General features: G+C 33.0%; 1 protein-coding gene across 3 annotated transcripts in view; it reads left to right on the forward strand.

The window, feature by feature from the left end:
- SPOCK3 (SPARC (osteonectin), cwcv and kazal like domains proteoglycan 3) overlaps positions 1 to 18,557 on the forward strand; it is a 296,939-nt gene that overhangs the window by 264,488 nt on the left and 13,894 nt on the right. For all 3 annotated transcript variants that reach the window (XM_045831898.1, XM_045831896.1, XM_045831897.1), the window contains 2 exons: positions 4,024 to 4,143; positions 16,684 to 16,905. In XM_045831898.1, coding sequence (XP_045687854.1) covers positions 4,024 to 4,143; positions 16,684 to 16,905 — 342 coding nt within the window. The remainder of the gene's footprint in view (positions 1 to 4,023; positions 4,144 to 16,683; positions 16,906 to 18,557) is intronic.

Here is an 18,557-nt window from a genome sequence, read left to right on the forward strand (position 1 = left end):
AATAATTTGACACAACTGAAAAACCACACACTGAAACCTAGCTTTTCTCTGATTCAAATTTAATTTGAAATCATATTTATTATGTCATTATGATTTATTATTCTGTTATAAATTCCTGGCTACAAATGCAATTAGATCAATGAGTACCATGTACTGTTCTGGTACACTACTGGCTATAAAATTTAGGGCAGTCATTTATATTCAGTGTCCTAGTTTCCATAGCTATAAAAATAATTATTATTTACTTAATCTTCCAGGCTAGATATTAAAATCAAATGTGAAATCTCATTAAAAGCATTTCATGCTATATAAATACAATGTATTATTCCTAGAGGAAGAAAACCATGTAGCAGAAAATACAAAGAATAGACATTAATTGACTAATTCTAGAAAAGAACTGTAGTAAATCTCTGATGATTGCCAGACACTTACAGGAATGAGACTGGACTGGTCCTATGCCTATCAGAACATGTCTGGAACAAAGGATTTGGTCAAAAGTCAAGTAGAAATGGCATTCTATAAATAATGTTATATCTCAATATTGTTTATGTTATGTATTTTCTTTTGTTGAGTGACAGGACATTTGACTCATGATTTATAATAATGAGTGACACCACTGTAGCCTGTAGCTTTCCTGTACAAAGGAAAGGTAAGTCTTACTGAGCAACCTCATCCATCATGGGCACTGCTACTGCTGTGGAATATGTGGTAGCATACGTGGTAGCCTATATTTCCATGACACCTGTGTGATCTACTTTGAATTGACATTAAATGTTGGACTTGAAGATACATGATCCTTCAAAGTCAAGAAGATATATTTATATGTAAGTTTTGTGTTATTGTCTGGCTCAGTTGGGTAGATCATTGTCCTGATATACCAAGTTTATAGTTTCTGCCCCCAGTCAGGGCACATATAAGAAGTGAGCAATAAATGCATAAATAAATGGAACAACAAATTGATGTTTCTTTCTCTCAAATCAATACATAAAAAAATAAATCTGTTTTGCTAACCTATATCTCTGCATGTCTGCTGTGATCCTCAGGTCACATCACCACAGTCAGGTCCCACTGAAATGGGAACAGATAGGCTGAGTGAAGCAGTATTTGACTTGTTTTTTCTAATTTGCATCATGCCGCTACTGAGGTGGTTTCCTGTAAAGGTTAAGACCTTGGACTCCGTATTCTAACTCTTGGATACAGAACTTGCCCCTGACACTTGCCTGATTGACCTCAGGCAAGTTCTACAGTTCTCAATGCAACATTTTCCTAACACTTTAATGGGGAAAAAATACTAGCATAGATTTTATAAAGTTTTTTTATGAGGATTGAACATGTAATTGTCTATAAAGTAGTTCTGACAGTATGCATTGTTAACTGCTATTATCATTAGTATCAGTATTATCACAGGGTTCTCAATTCCTAAAATTTTCCATTATAGCACCTGCATCACCTTATATAGAGACTTAAGCTAAGATGTATGTGGCACACAATAGAGGTGTATAAAGCTTCATATTTGGGTGATTTTTCTAAATGCTATTTTTCTTAAACATAAATTCCTTAAACTAAAAAAATAAGATCACAAATATTTCATTAGAAATACGTAAATGCTATATCACTAGAATTTACCATCACAAAGTGCAAAATTCATGCTAATTTGTTCAACAAACTTTTTATCATTTTTAGCAGATTTTTATTAGATAAAACTTTGTTTTTTGTTGGGTGTGGGTTGGGAAAAATAAGAGATATAGGAAATAGAGGAGTAAAATTAATTTTAAATGTTAATTTGTTTAAAGTGGGAAATGTATTACAAATACATTTTTTATCTCTTTATACAAATAAAAGTTTACTATATGTACTTTTCTGCTCTCTATTTGCTTTGTATGAAAACTACCTTGTGAGTCAGTACATAATGAGGTTCTTAACTATTTTAATGACTCATAGAGCTTTATTGGATGTATGTACGTGATTATTCTCATTAGGCCATGGCTAAAGGACAGTGGGACACTTTGTTAATACACTTGCTATTATCAAAGTGCCAAATAAATAATACTGTAAAGTTAAATAAGTTTGTATATGGACAATATACCTGTATGACTTTTTAAGATAGGGAATTTCTGGATCAAGGATTAGATGTATTGTAATTTTTTTTCAGAAATTTAAAATGTTTTAATTTATTTTGAATATGAGTGCAAGTATATGACATAAATTTTTTTAAAGACAAAAATGGTAAAAATAAGACTCACTTATACCACTTTTCTTCATTCCTCTAGTTCCCATAACTGGAGAGATAGTCTTCACACACACATACATATATACATACATATACACGTACACATATGCACATATACATATATATTCTTCTTGAGATGTACAGCATTCATATATAAATATGTAGAAGGATTCCTTTTCTTCAAGTGAGCTTTTGTTTTCTTCTGCATAGATGTTTATAGGATCGAAAGACTCTTGCCTAGATGTTGCTTAAACAGATACCCAGTGAGAGTAAATATCCATATTAAGAGCATACAGTTTTATGGTCTAATCGTTCAGCATCAGCCATTGTACATCTTATCAGAAAAGTGAAGTTTTCTTTGGCTTTCAATGTAGTTCATTGTTTTCTAATGAATTCTGTATATTGCTCTGTCTCTGGCCAAGGCTTTTCACACTTACTACTAATGTGCCTCTACACTAGGCACACAACGTGCATTCTAAGATTTCTCTTCACCATCTTCCTAGAAATTCCTTTCAATTCTGTCTCAAGTGTTTTATTTCCTGGGTCTCCACCATCTTCTTTCTTGGTTCTGTCTGGTGTGTCACATTCTCTGGTAACTTCCTGGCATGGTTGGTTTATTGGAGTTTGTATATTTAAAAATCTCTTTAGTGTACCTTGGCACTTGATTTTTCTGGATATAGAATTCTCAGTTTAAAATACAAAGTAATTTTTCAATTACCTTTCTGCCTGTCAGCACTTTTCAATAGTGTTGCTATTGACAATTCTGATTCCTTATTCTTTTTCCGTGACAATATTTTTACTTCCTACATGACAGCTTGTAGTATTTTCCCCTCTGTGCTCTGAAATGTGACAGTGATTTGCAGTTATGTGTCAACCACCTTACCAGCTCCTGGGAGGATCCTATTAATCTGGAATTTTATTTCTTTTAATACTAAGAAATGGTATTATATTATATTATATTATATTGTATTATATTATATTTTCATGCCATTCATGTTAATTTATATATAACACATTGTAACTGTTATACATGTTAGTTTACATATAACATGTTATAATATATATAGTATATATTAAGTGTAATGTTTATAACATCATTATGCAAATTATTATTTTAACAAAATGAACAGAAGAATACTATTAAAAAGGATTGTCAATACAGGAAAATGCACATTTGCTACTTGCAGAGGAGTTAGGCCGACAGTAGCAATGCCCTGTTAAAAATGTAAATAAGTATTTCTTATGTTTTCAAATTATTTTGGCAACAAATAACTGAATTTGACATACCATATTTTAGTCTCAGGTATAAACACATGCACATACATAAATATATGTATGAAATATATTTCACTATTTATAAATCATAATATGTAGTATATTATAATAGGTATGACCAATAATAAATGTGTAAGTATTCATTTAGGATTTTCAACTTTATTTCCCCAGATGACCTACCACCTTACCATGACAAAAGTGTTCAGCATGTAAACATTTGACTAATTAATTTATGTGATGTTACAGTTGAGAATCTTCAATTGCTGTTGTATTTTAGTGAGAAGTAGAAGCAGAATTCTACTAGTAATATTCTTTTGTTAAATAAAATGTTATATTACATCTTGAGTTTGGAACACATTTATTTTTAGTGCTTGAAAAGCTGAAGCCCAATTAGTAATTGTATTGCATTTTTTCTTTTAGTCCTTGTTACATTTCTGTTACCAGCATAATTTGAAAATTAGCATTGACCTTGTGCTAAGTTATTATTCAAGATTTGTGTTGTTTCTATTTGTTTGTAGCCTGTGGTGACCTGGAGTTCCGGGAAGTGGCAAACAGGCTGCGGGACTGGTTCAAGGCTCTTCATGAAAGTGGAAGCCAAAACAAGAAGACCAAAGCATTACTGAGGCCGGAGCGAAGCAGTAAGATTTCTGAATGTGAAATGTCCCATTGTCTTTGATATTGAATTTTATTTCCAATGAATCACTTAGATAAAAAAAAAACACATTTCAAGGTTTATACTTCACTTAGATGCTGAACAAAAATCAGAATATTATTATTACTTCCAAGCACAACTATAATATTTTGCAAGAAAAAAAATATGTCTGATTTCTAGAAAAATGAATATCCCTCAGAGACAGCATTTATCCTTGATGCTGAACTGAAAGAGTGGGAATATTTTTTCAGTGTTTTGATAAAAGTGATAAAGAATAGAACAACTTGGGAAATAAAGGTAAGAATTTTGGAACACTTAGATTTTTAGAGAGCACAATTAGTGCCCCTTACCCTCAAAATTAACCTTTTCATGATTGCTTTGCAGACATTTCTACTTTGACCCAATTATGAGGGAAAACTGAAAGGATATTTTCAGTGGCACACTGAAATTTAAATTCATTGAAAAGAAGAAAAAAAATAAGAGTTTTATGAATCTTATATGATTCTTTCATCATCTGTATAGTCCCCTCCAAAGTGTTTTTCACTTCTTTGGAAATAGGAAATGCAAAGTGAAATAAAGACCTTGTTATGAATAATTTCATGAATTTTGTATTTTTTAAACAAACATTTATGTGATTATATTTTCAAAAATATTTATTCCATTTAATGCATGTGAAAGACAGGCACTGAAATCTGTGCTTAGTTTTAGAGAGCTAACAAGGATGGAAGCATATGACCTGCAATAGGCCAAGAGAAGGTAGGGCAATAATCATAGGTGACAGAGAAAGTCCCAAGTATGTTTCCTTTGCTTATTATGACATGATCCACACACTCTCACTTGCAGTCTTCAAATATGTTTCTAAAATATCATTCATCAGATGGCACAGTCATTCATAATCCACAGTTCCTAAAATGCCTTACTTGTTTTCTTCTCATCAAGTAACTCTGAAATTTCAAACATTTGTATTTGTGTTTCATCATTGTTAGAAATTATCTGGACATATAAAAATATATATTAATTAAACTGGAATAAGGTTTTAAGTTACTGAAAGAGTTTGGAAATTATATTTAAATTTCAAGTAAACTGACTATAAAACACATTTACTGTTGAAATAAATGTTTTTCTTAATTAGATTTAATTTATTAAAAATGTATATTTTTTGTAACTTTGAACATTGTAGATATAATGCTAACTTATTCATCAGTATACCTATATGAATTTAGGAAAAACACATCTAAATAGAATAAAAAGGTACACTTTTATTGTACTTCATGCTAATAACTCTGAAGGTATAGCTATTTTTATTAAATAAGCAATAGTAAGCTAGTCTAATTTGCCAGACTTCATTTAAATGGTGTGAGTTGAGTCTTTAAAAGAAAGACTCCTGGAAGGAGAGGACAGTGTGGTAAAGCCAGAGGAAAGGGGGTTGGAGGAGGCAAATGAGGGTGGAAGGGAGATAAGTGGAGACAGAGGAGATTTGAGTTTGAGGGGTGAACACACAATGCAGCGTACAGTGGCTGTTTCATAGAATTCTACACCTGAAACCTGTGTCCTTGTATTAACCAATGTCACCCCCATAAATTCAATAAAGATATCAATATTCAATAAATAAATAAAAATATCACTATAGAGAAAATGCTTCAACAACCTCAAGCCTTGCTAGAATTTCAAATCAAACAGAAAGAGGCTTTTGTCTCATAGGAAGGGGTAGGCAGAGCTAGCAATGCCTCTGTGGGAGTGTGGAGCAAGTGGGTGGAGTGAGCAGGTGGCAAAACTGGAGCACTTCAGCGGAAAATCTTTCTCTCCCTGGGCAGTAGATGCTCAGAGTAAGTAGTTAAGGAGGGATGTTCTGCATCTCAATGCTCTCACCCGTGGTCAGACTCCTGCGAGAACCAACATGTAGTAGATTAGGGAGGGGAAATCCTGCCTGAAGTTTGGTCAAGCCTCATATACTGGCTTACACGTTAACACTATTATATAATTCACATTACTTATTATACCATCAAAGTATTTTAAAGGTATAGTGAAAACGGTAGGGGCTTTTTCCTGGTAGTTATTTATTTCAGTCTATGATATATACTCACCTGAGTTTTGAATTGACCAAATTTTATCACAGCTGTTATATAAAGAATTTTATAGCCACTACCCAAGAATAATTGATGGTTTATCTGAATCTTGGATAGTGCATACATTTCATAGTTAAATGGCTTCACTTGAGAAAAAAGATCTAATGTCATAATTTTTAAAGAAATTAAACAAGCCGATAAAGATTGCCATAATTTTTAGCAACTCCAGTCTTCTACTTTATATTTTAAAAAATACAGCTTCATGGATATATTTTGTTTATATTTTAGAGCTATCACTAACAAAAGAATGATCATAGGAAAGCAAAGTTAAGCCAAAAAACAAACAAAGAAATAAAAAACACTTTAATGTGTTTTATGATAAGAAGGTGAAGGATATAGAAATTTAGCCTCTGATTTTATTATTGTTATACCATGAAAAAACTTCTTCAGGCTCTTTTTCAGTAAGTACATGCTGTACTATTATAATCTGTATACCTTGGTATTGTGTTTCATTATTTAAATTTCTAAAAATTAAAGAACAGAAATATTATCCATAGGTTTTTAAAGATATGGTTGCAATAGAATTTATGTCTGTCTCTTCTTTGAAAGACATCATGTGTTAATTTTCTTTTTGTCTGTTTGGAAAGCATAACCACACACAATCATGTGCAAAATCCTCAGATTAAGAGTCTGACTCAGATTAAGATAATGTCTTATTTTTGCTTTCCTACACACCACATGCTCTCCGCAGTTAGAGAAAATTATAGAATTACTTATACCCCCAGGGCCAATGAATACATTCTAATTGCTTCTCAAGACATTGCTCACTTTGTGTCGTGCTGTCTTCACATTGAGAGGAAGATTGAACTTGGAATTGGAGGGTTTAGAGACAAATAGGGGAGGACTTCATCTTTTAGAAACAAAGACTTACAAAGTTAGAAGATAATTTTTTTTCTTATTTCAAGTAATAAAATAAAAGATATAGATCATTGCTTATTTAGTTCTAATTATTGAGACATCTGACATTTTCTTCTTTTATGAGGTAGACAGAATAACTCTCTATAGTTAAATTTCATTATATACTTTACTACTACTAAGATATCCTCTTAATATTTGGAAAATATTATATAGTTTTATAAAAATTATGCATTTTATATTTCGCTAAATTAATGTAATCCTACATAAATTATACTTATGAAGGTAGCAAGTGAATAATAATTCTGTTTTGTTACATTGTTCAGCCCTGGAAAATCATCCAGGGTTTCATTGGACACCACATTTTTGATGAACCTCTGGTCTTTAGGAACTATATTATTACAAATAGAGGAAATTACTATTACCATTGGAAGTTTTGGACTCATTAACAAATAGGTTGATTCTCACAGGGTATGTGAAATATTGTCAATTTTGTTATATTCTGTTTTCAACAAAATGCATGCTTTATTTTCAAAATATAACTATGTAGGGTATTCAGAGCACATCTAATCAGTAATTTAAATGGTTAGAACCTAGTAAAAAGTGAAATACCTTTTCTCCCAAAAAAGACAAAAGTAAATATATTTTTAAATCTGTGCAGAAAAATAAAACAAAACATAAGTTTTTACATGACACACATGTATTTCATATGCTTTTAGTCATTTATAATATAATCATTAACTCTATTGAATTTTACTCCAATGCCAGTTGAGTAATATGCAACCTGCAATGTGAGCATTGTAGGTGTCTTAAAAAGCCTCAGGAATGAGAGCTAAAACAAAAGAGAAAATAGAGATAAAAAGGAAATTAAATGGCTCAAAACATTATATAACATAAGGTAAAAAATGTTAATAATCTGATATATATGATTTCCATTCTTTTTCCTCATATGCATATTCATATAAACATTTATTTTAACCTTTTAATCTTCTATTGTGTTGCAAATAATTTTTCACCACATCTTTTCTATTTTGATTTCAGAGTTCTTAGTTTGTACTCCTTAAGACAAATCTCTCTCAAAAAACCATTGACCTAGATAATTTTCTAATGTGTATATTTTTGCATTTAAATCTTTAAATCTTCTATAATTTATTGATCTGAGATATGACTATGCAATGGATGGTAATTCCTTAAGAATTTAAATGGCATCTTTGCAATTTTTAATCCACATTTATTCTTTTTATTTTTAGAGAGGGGAAGGGAGGGAGAAAGAGAGAGAGAGAAACTTCAATGTGCAGTTGCTGGGGGTCATGGCCTGCAACCCAGGCATGTACCCTGACTGGGAATCAAACCTGCGACACTTTGGTTCTCAGCCCGTGCTCAATCCACTGAGCTACGCCAGCCAGGGCCCACATTTATTCTTTATGTCTATATTTTCTGTTTAAGTACTTTATATATTTGTTCAAAGTTCTTTCTGTTATTTATTTCTATTGTAATTCTGTCATGTTCTGATACTATGATTTCTGTTCTTTCAAATTCATTGTCTGTTTTTGCCTCAGAATATGTGTCATATGCACTTGAAAGGAACATGTATTCTGTTATTAATTGTTGGAGTGTTTTATAGATATAAATTATTTCAAGTTTATTGATAATGTTTTTCAGATTTTCTATACCCTTGCTGTTTTCTTTCTACTTGTTTTATTGATTATTTACAGAGTAGTGTTGAAGTCTCCAGATATAATTGGGAATTGCTCTATTTCTCTGTTTGGTTCTATTAGTTTTTTTTCTCAAATGTATTTTGAAGGTTCATTTTAAATACACACACATTCAGGGTTGTTATGTCTTCTCCTTGAACTACGTATCATTATGTAACATCCCCTTTTGGTTAGTAACAGTCCTTATGGTAGAGTTATTAGTATAGTTAGTCTCACTGTCTTTCCACTAGAGTTTGCATGGTATTTATTTTCAATCTGTTAATTTCAATCTACATGATTTAAAATGGTTTCCTTCAGGACAATGTATAGTTGAGTGTTGCTTTTTGAACCATCTTGAAATTTTTCAAATTTTAATTGATATGCTTAGATCACTTACATTTAATACAATTATTGATGTGATTTCATTGCAAAAGATCATCTTGCTAGTTCTTTTCTATTTTTCATCTCTACTTTGTCCATTTTCTCTCTTATAATGCCTTATAACATACAAATTAAATATTTTTATGATTTTACTGATGTTCCTGGTTCACTTTTTTTATCTTTTGACATTTTTAATGGTTGCCCTAAAATTTACAAAATAGAAATTTAATTTGTCACCATCCATCTTTAAATTACACTTGGCATTCCATATTTATTAGAAAGAAATATAGCTCTCAATTGATTTCATGTTTTGTGCTATTTTGACATATATTTTGTTTTTATGTATGCTGCAAACACATAATACATTGCTAATAAATTTAGGTTAGATATTATCCTTTAAAATAATTTCAAATAAAATTATAAATTTCATATGTATCTTTATGCTACTATTGAATTCTTTAGGATTTTCTTATTTGTTTGGTAGCAATCTAAGTCTGTCTGCTATCATATTTTTTCTTCCTGAGAAGTGCATTTTTTAACATTTCTTACAGTTTGCATTTACTTTAAATAATTTTTCTCTCATTTTTTATTTGTTTAAAAGGCATTTTTCTTTCCTTTTTACAAAGGTATTTTCTCTGGGTAACAAATTTTGGTTTAAGAACCCTATTTTATTTTCCAGCATAGTATTATGGATGTTCCTCCATTGTGTCCTGGGTCACGCTGTTTTACTGAGAAGTCAGCTGCCATTCTCTCCTTTTTTTCTCTCTGTAGGAATATGTACTTGCCTCTACTTTCTTGAAAGTGTTTTCCTTATCATGGGTTTTGAACAGCTTGTCTATGATGTGTCTAGGTTTTGTTTATCTGTTTCTTTCTTTCTTTGCTTGGTTTGCATTTTTGTTCAGTGTTTATTTCTACGGTTTGCCCTCTTTCATTAATTTTGGAGAATTTTTCATGAACCCTTGAAATATTTCTTACTCAGAGACAGCTGTTTTTTTACTTTTCCTTTCCCTTTCTTCAGGGTGCAGTTTATCCCCACTTATGTCCACAGGGTACCCAAACATTCTTCTCTCCCCAGTAACTTAAGGCTTTGTTCCATAAGGGATGTAAGAAAGAAGGTTGTAGGGGACCTTTACACCTTCCTCACAGTAGCTTCTGCTCTCAGGTGTATTTCTTAGGACTCTTACCCAGCCCCACATCTTCCTTGAATGCCTTGCTGAGATCTGTGAAGTAAAATCCTCTTCCCTTTGCAACTCACAAGGATTAGTTACTGTCATGCTAGTCTACTCTTAACCCTTATCAATTTATTGGGAAATTTAGCTGAATTCTCCTTGTTTATTTATTTAGTGTTCAGTGTCTGTCTTGGGTAAGTGCTCACCTCCTATCTCTTCTTTGAGGCTCCTGTCTCATTTTGGATTCTTTTAGATTCTTTTTAGATTCATTTCATTGCCTTTGGAGACAAAGTCCCAGGTGGGTTCAAAATAAAAGGTGTAGTTTTATAGATTATTCAAAGTTTTCTTATTTTTTAGTGTGGGAGCAACACTTGTTTAAACTTTCTCCTCCCTAGGTGAAAGCAGGGAGTCCTGGCCTTTATTCCTGAAGAATATTTTCACCGGATATAGATTTTTGAATTCTTTTTTTCTTGTCCATCATTTAAAGATATTCTTCAACCCTTCCTGGCCTATAAAATTTCTGATAAGATGTCAAGCTATAGTTGAATCATTGTTTAATTGTGATGTGTCCTTCTTTTCCTGCTGATTTCATGTTTGGTACTTATCTTCAGTTCTTAAGAGTTTGACTAGGCATGTCCTTTTGGGTATTTTGCTTAAATATTGTTGCATATCTTTAATTAGTAAATTTAGATATATGAACAAAATTTCTACCATAATGTTCTCAAGTTATTTTCTGTACCATCTTTTCCTTTTCTTTTGGGGCTTTGATTACCTGTGTACTGTACTCTTTGATGTTATCTGACAGTTCACTGAAGCTCTGTTCATTTCTTACTTTGCTTTTCCTCACTTACACCATTGCAATTGATCTATATTCAAGTTTACTTTTTCTGCTGTAAACTCATTTCTGCTATTGGATTCCATCTAGTGATTTAAAAAATTACAGACTTCTTTGTTATTTTGTTCTTAAAGTTTCCTTTTGTTCTTTGTTTTAATTTTTATTTTTCTACTTGTAGTTCCTATCATTGCAGTTATTACAAGCGTGTTTTCTTTTCCTTCAATAAGATAGCTATTTTAGTTGTTTTAGTTGTGAGCTATTTCCAACAACTGGGTCATCTCAGATTTGTTCTTATTGGATTGTCTCTTAAGAATATGCCCCATTTTCCTGGTGCTTCATATGTCTTGTAATGATGGATGGTGTCCCAGATGTTGTGGATATTAAATTGTGGGGTGCTTTGTCACGTGACCTTAGTCCAATGTGAGGTTTTTGTTTTAGCACAGGATTAATTTCATTGGCTCAAAAGGGAAACTGCATTTCTTGGGAGTGAGCTCTCATCAATTCAGGTTTGTAACCTCTGGCAGGGGTGACCTGAAGCCTACAATGCGCACGTGTGGGTAACTGGCCATCAAAATCTAGGGCAGATGGTATTTGGCTTTCTGGTTTCTTTCCTTGCTGGATTTCTCCCTCATTCTTCAGTGTTTGTACACAGTTTTCTGACTGTCCAGGCTAGAATGGCTGCAATCTTTATTCACCAGTGTCCCCAATGCCTTTTGCTATGTCCACTCTGTCACCAAGCTAAAACACTGTGAAAAATGGAAACTCATGCCATGTAACCCTTCTCCTCAAAATGTGGACACTCTACAGAAAAGTACCTGCTTCTTACCCACTCTTATGTTTCCTTCTTTTCTATAAAAAGTTATGTGCAGATTTTAAAGACTTATGGATAGTGAATGTTATTCAGTCATTACTGGAAAAAGAATGTAAAGTAACAATTTAAATGACAAGTTGAAGACAGGAGTTTTGTATTACTTGTCTTTGAATCTGCAAGGCCCAGGAGAATCTATTGAACCTAGTATGGACTAGAATGGTACTTTGCTTTCATTACCTATTCCTGTTTATTCCACTTTCTCACCAAATACGAGTGTCATTCATTTTAATGTGGAGGGACAATTACAGTAAGTATATTAAAATATTAAATCTTCATGATTAAGGACAGTCTTTCAACTATTTTGGATATGTTTTGAAATCCACATTTACTGAGTGTCTTTTCTCATTTGAATGATTTTACATCTATTTGTTAATCTCAGGTATGTTAATATATCTGCTGTTTAAGCAAATGCACTTGTTAAAATAGGCTTGCTATTTCATAGAATGAAGAAGTGAACAACTATGTGCTTGCATTCTAGATGTGAATAAACTTATTTCCTGTAATAGCATAAACATTCAGAGAATGTTGAGAGCTATTTTTTTCTATTATAAAGACTTTGCATTCTATAGTTTCTGTACAAATCTTAGATTCCCTATACTTGCTATGTCTTTTACCTGGAATACCTCATCCCCTATGCCATGATTACTCATAGTGCTACTTTTGTATTTCTGCTCAAATATCCTGTTTTTAGGGATGATGTGGTGGGCAGAATTTTAAAGGTGGCCCTTCTGAATTCCTGATCCCTGCTTATTCAAACTAACACTGTTGTAGATACTAGTGTGAAGGAATTTTGTAGACGGAAGTCAGTTGCCCTTAAAATATGGGCAAAGGAGGATCTAAAAGCATAAAGGCAGCAAAGATGCCAACAGCATTTATGAAGAGGGTTTCTTTGGAAAGAGCTCTGCTCTGATTTTATGACTCCTCTAAGAGGAGATGAGGGTGCTTTCCTTCATTTCAAATTAAGGGAGGGAGTTCAACAAAACAACTCAGAGTTTTATATGTGTTCCCAGCCAGACAAGTGAATTATGGCCTGAATCTCACCAGGGAAGTCTGAAATGCAAGGGTAGTCATGAGCTGCTTATTTGTTTGGTGTCAAAGCAAAGGAAACTTATTGCTGCTTTGAATTGTGTGTCTGGGCAAGAAATACCAGAATAGTTACTGTGGACAATATTTGAGCCATATGAATAAAAACCAATGTAAATGCTGTCCAAGAGGGCCATTTGGAATAGTAAATAAACCCCAACAGTAAAGTTGGATCTCCAGATATCCAGAGACTAACAGCTGTGGTCAGCCAGAGAAAAATATCACATATTACAGGAAATAGTTGAAGTGTGGATGCTCTGGGAACCCACTACTTGTGATTGGTGTCTGAAGTGGGAGCAGTCTTGTGGGATCTCCACTAACTCCCAGTACACAATGTCAGTATTGAGTTAAATTGTAGAAGACCCCCTTGTCCACAGGAAATTGGAAAACCGCTTGGTGAGAAAAAGCAACACAGTTGTGTTACAGGTATTATGCCTAAAAACACATTTTTCTTTAAAAATAAAATATTTTTTTCTCATTTTTAATCACTTGAAAAACTAGTAAGCTCTTTAGAGCAAACATCATAACAAAGCACTGTAGAGTTTACAACATATGTGGAATTTAAATGGGTAACACTGATGGCAGAAAATGTGGAAGAGTTTAACTATAGTCTGGCTTCTTATAAGATATGTGAAGTTGTATACTATTATTTGACAGTAGTGTGTGATAAGTTAATAGTATATACTATAAAACTTAGGGCAAACACAAAAAATAAATAAATATAGTAAATGAACTATATTGGTTTTATAATGCTGATATAATAGATCACTCCAAAGTTTAGGACCTGAAGCAACATGAATATATTATTTTACAGTTCTGTCAATAGTCCAACACAGGTTTCACACACTAAAAGCAAGGTGTCTGCAGACTTTAAGCCTTTCTGGACACTCTAGGGAAGAATCCATTTCTTTGATTAGTCAGGTTGTTGACAAAATTCATGTCCTTGCAATTTTAGGACTAAGATGCATTTCCTTGCTAGTTATAAACTAAGAGTTACTCTCAGTTTCTAGATACCACCCATATTCCTAGGCTTTTGGTCTCTATGTGTCTTGAATGAATTTTTTTTTGTCTGATTTCTGTCTGACTAAAGCTGGGAAAAGTTCTTCACTTTTAAGATTTATGTGATTAGATTGGGCCTATCTAGGAAATTCACAGTAATCTTCTGTTATTAAAGTAGTTGATTAACAACATTAGTTACTTCTGCAATCTTAATTTGCTTTATATTTACACTGTATTATATGTATTGAATATATGGTAGCATTATCCAAGAACTCTCAAAGTCAACAAATAGTATCTCTTTGCTCTAAAAATTCAATATAAGACAAGGAAAATCTTTTTTTCCGATTAATTTTGTTTTATATTTGTAGTATCAGCAGGATCATATTGAAAGTATATATTTTATTTAGAATATCAAAATAATGCTATTTCTAGTCTTTTTTATTTTCTATTACTTTTATTTGTTATTACATATCATTCTGATGACCCTTGTAACACAATTTTATATATGTCATTGAAATTACATAAAGTCATTGTACTTTCTCTTCAAGGCAACATAGATCATTTTTAAAAAACCTTCACATTATCTATATGTAGACATTACAACCTAGATATATTGAATAACTTAACCCAGTAAGGTATCAATAGAATAGAAAAAAGTAACTTTAATTTAAATCACATTCCTTGACATTCTCAATTTAAAACATTATTACATTTCATCAAAATGATCATTCAGCAGACATCTTACTCCATGGGAATTTAATATCCCCTTAACATAAAGGGCAAACTCTTAGTTCTATTTTGTCTAACATTTGTTAGATATCTGTGAATGTTCTATTTTCAGAAATAATCTTTTTTGTTAATGCCTGGGTTATAAGTTCTCCTCAAAGTAGAGCTACAAAAATTATTGAAAGGTTAAAGATACTTTTCTTTCATACTATAATTGACAAAAATAAGAAAGAAGAATGTATTGAAACCAACAAGGATGTTTACAAGGTACATCATAAAAGCTGGGCAAAGAGAACTTGAAAATTTAAGGTTTAAAGATTGATGACCAGTCACAGTAAAGTCAAGCGCTTGTGAAGATGCGATACAACAATCCCATAACTCTTTCACTTGTGCCATTCCAGTTACTCCCTGTGGCCTTCTAACTTCCACACTTGCCCCCGTATTACGCACATGACTGAGAGTATTTTCCATTTAAAGCAAAAGTCAGATCACGCCATTCTCTGCTTTCAACATTTGTCTTTCTTCATTGTTCTGAGTAGACAGTCCAGAGTGTTGGCTTGAAATTAAGGCTCTATTATCTCTTCACTGATTCTCCACCTCTTGTCTCTTAACAGGAAACACAGGTTGGTCAATCCCTAGCTGTTGGCCTTCTGCTCACTTTCCCTTCCACCCCAGCACAGAGTGAACCGTCAGGCTTTGATTGAATCTCAGGGCATTCCTTGCCTTTGGTCAGAGTGGCTGTGCTCCAACTATCTTTCCCACTTTGGCAATAATGTGACTAGTAAAATGTAGATACTAGCAGATATTCACCTGGGAGTCAGGCACCATCTTTCCTTTTTGCAGACACTATAGACTTTCGTAGGATTCTCTTAGAGTTCTCCATGCTAAGTTGGAAAACAAACCATTGAGTCTCCCATTCTAAATAAGTAGGTGGAGAAGATAGTCTCTCTTTACTAACTCTGAATGTTCACTGAAAGGCAATAGCTCTTTTCTCTTCTTCCCATAGTTTTTATTCACAAAGGTCAGTATATCACCATCAGGCTCCTCCATTTCTTAGGAGAAGAGGTTGGGAGGAAGGGTGTGGTTTGGATGCATACCAGAATCTCATTCCAAGAACTCACTTTCTTTGAATGATTATGCAGAAGTTAGTATATTTGTTTTCTACAGGTTGCATTCTTCATGTAATCTCCTAACATATGGCAACATTTAGTAGAAACAGTTTCAGCCAATACTTCAATCCATATTATTTCAAAAGTAAGGTCCAAGGTATTGGGCCTTATCTACATTTTTCTACCCTGTATTCCACAACCAAGGTCAGGACCTGGAAATTAAATATGAAATGAACAATTTATGATTGTCATTGCTGTGTTTGAGAGAATTCTGTTTTGATTCTATCAACAAAGAAAAATGTAAACAATCAAAATAAATCACTGAATTTCTTTCTCTATGTTTTCATGAAAGTGTCATAAATACCTTTTACCTTATGGTGATGCACAGATAAGAAGTAGTAAATATGTTTTGAAAATATTAATAATTCTAGAAAGGTGGTAAAATTGTGAATCTGTCAAGTCTGCAATTCTCCTGGAGTGAATACCCATCTAATTTTTAATCCCACTATCCTCAAAGTGCTAAATAGGTTTCAAAAATTAAATCCTAAATAACAATACCTATATTTGCCATTATTCTTGCATTGTGCCCTGAGCAAACTACTATTATATTTCTTTATTTTGATCCCTGCTGATGGCAACTTTCAGATATAACTAATCATTTTCTATCTTTGCTTTTAGGATTTGATACTAGTATTTTGCCAATTTGCAAGGATTCACTTGGATGGATGTTTAACAGACTTGACACCAACTATGATCTGCTACTGGACCAGTCGGAGCTCGGGAGCATTTACCTTGATAAGAATGAACAGTGTACGAAAGCATTCTTCAATTCTTGTGACACATACAAGGACAGTTTGATATCTAACAATGAATGGTGCTACTGCTTCCAGAGACAGCAAGGTAAAGGATGAGCCACCTGCTAACACAGATGGTTGACCCACATGTCAAATTTTATCTATTCCTTCATGATAAAAAAATTGCACATATATACCATTCATTTCAGTAGATGCTTTTCCAATTAGAGTATTTGATAAAAGAGCAAATAAGCATTTTGAACAATATAATTCTGCTAGGCATGCAAAACATGCTAAATAAGATGAAAAAGAGTAATTAATATTTTAAATTAATGTACTTCATTATAGTTTTCATTATCAACCACCAAGAAGCACAAAGAGATATGAGAGCATCCATATTTAAAGTAATCATTAAAATTAATTTGCTATCTGTGTTGCCCATGGTATAAAATAAATGTTTTTTATCGCTATACAACAGAGTTTTAATGTTCTATTTTGTGATCTTATTAAATGAGCTGAATGAACAACAGCACTCACCATAAAGTTGTTTGTGAAAAGGACTTCATCTTTCACACCTTCTAAATAACTTAGCTTTGTAAAACTTCACCAAACAAGAAAGTGTCTTGATCTCTCTGGAAAAAATGAAATAACCCGAACAGTTGGGATGGTGCTAGTTCTTCATTCATTTTTCTTTCTCATAAAATAATAACATAATGCAAAATGGGAGTAATGCTTATGTACTCAGTCACATGACAATTATAATTAAGTATGTAAGGGAAATAGATCCAAAAAATCACATTATGATAAAGTTTGGGAGAAAGTAGGGAAATTCTGAAATGTGTAATTTGGTGCTAATTTTACAAAACAACAACTGGGAATTAGTCTCATGTGACACACCTGCTACTGTCACTGCATTTAAAAATGTTTGATAGCTAATAGAATGAACAAGCAAGTTTAAGCTATTTTTTGTGCTCTCTTTTTTCTTTTTTAAATATATTTTATTGATTATGCTATTACAGTTGTCCCGTTTTCCCCCTTCACTCCCCTCTACCCTGCCCACCCCCTCCCACCACATTCTCCCCACCCTAGTTAATGTCCATGTGTCATAAGTTCTTTAGCTTCTACATTTCCCATACTATTCTTGCCCTCCCCCTATCTATTTTCTACCTATTGTCTATGCTACTTATTCTCTATATCTTTTCCCCCTCTCTCCTCCTCCCACTCCCCTGTTGCTAACCCTCCATGTGATCTCCATTTCTGTGGTTCTGTTCCTGTTCTAGTTGTTTGCTTAGTTTGCTTTTGTTTTCGGTATGGTTGTTACTAACTGTGAGTTTGATGTCTTTTTTCACTGTTCATATTTTTTATCTTCTTTTTCTTAGATAAGTCCCTTTAACATTTCATATAATAAGGGCTTGGTGATGATGAGCTCCTTTAACTTGGCCTTATATGAGAAGCACTTTATCTCCCCTTCCATTCTAAATGAAAGCTTTGCTGGATAGAGTAATCTTGGATGTAGGTCCTTGCCTTTCATGACTTGGAATACTTTCCAGCCCTTTCTTTCCTGCAAGGTCTCTTTTGAGAAATCAGCTGACATTCTGATGGGAACTCCTTTGTAGGTAACTGTCCCCTTATCTCTTGCTGCTTCTAGAATTCTCTCCTTCATTTTCATCTTGGGTAATGTAATTATGATGTGCCTTGGCATGTCCCTCCTTGGGTCCAACCTCTTTGGGACTCTCTGAGCTTTCTGGACTTCCTGAA

The sequence above is a fragment of the Phyllostomus hastatus genome, unplaced genomic scaffold (assembly GCF_019186645.2).
Source record: "Phyllostomus hastatus isolate PE091 unplaced genomic scaffold, TTU_PhHast_1.1 phas_contig_159, whole genome shotgun sequence".
Taxonomy (NCBI): domain Eukaryota; kingdom Metazoa; phylum Chordata; class Mammalia; order Chiroptera; family Phyllostomidae; genus Phyllostomus; species Phyllostomus hastatus.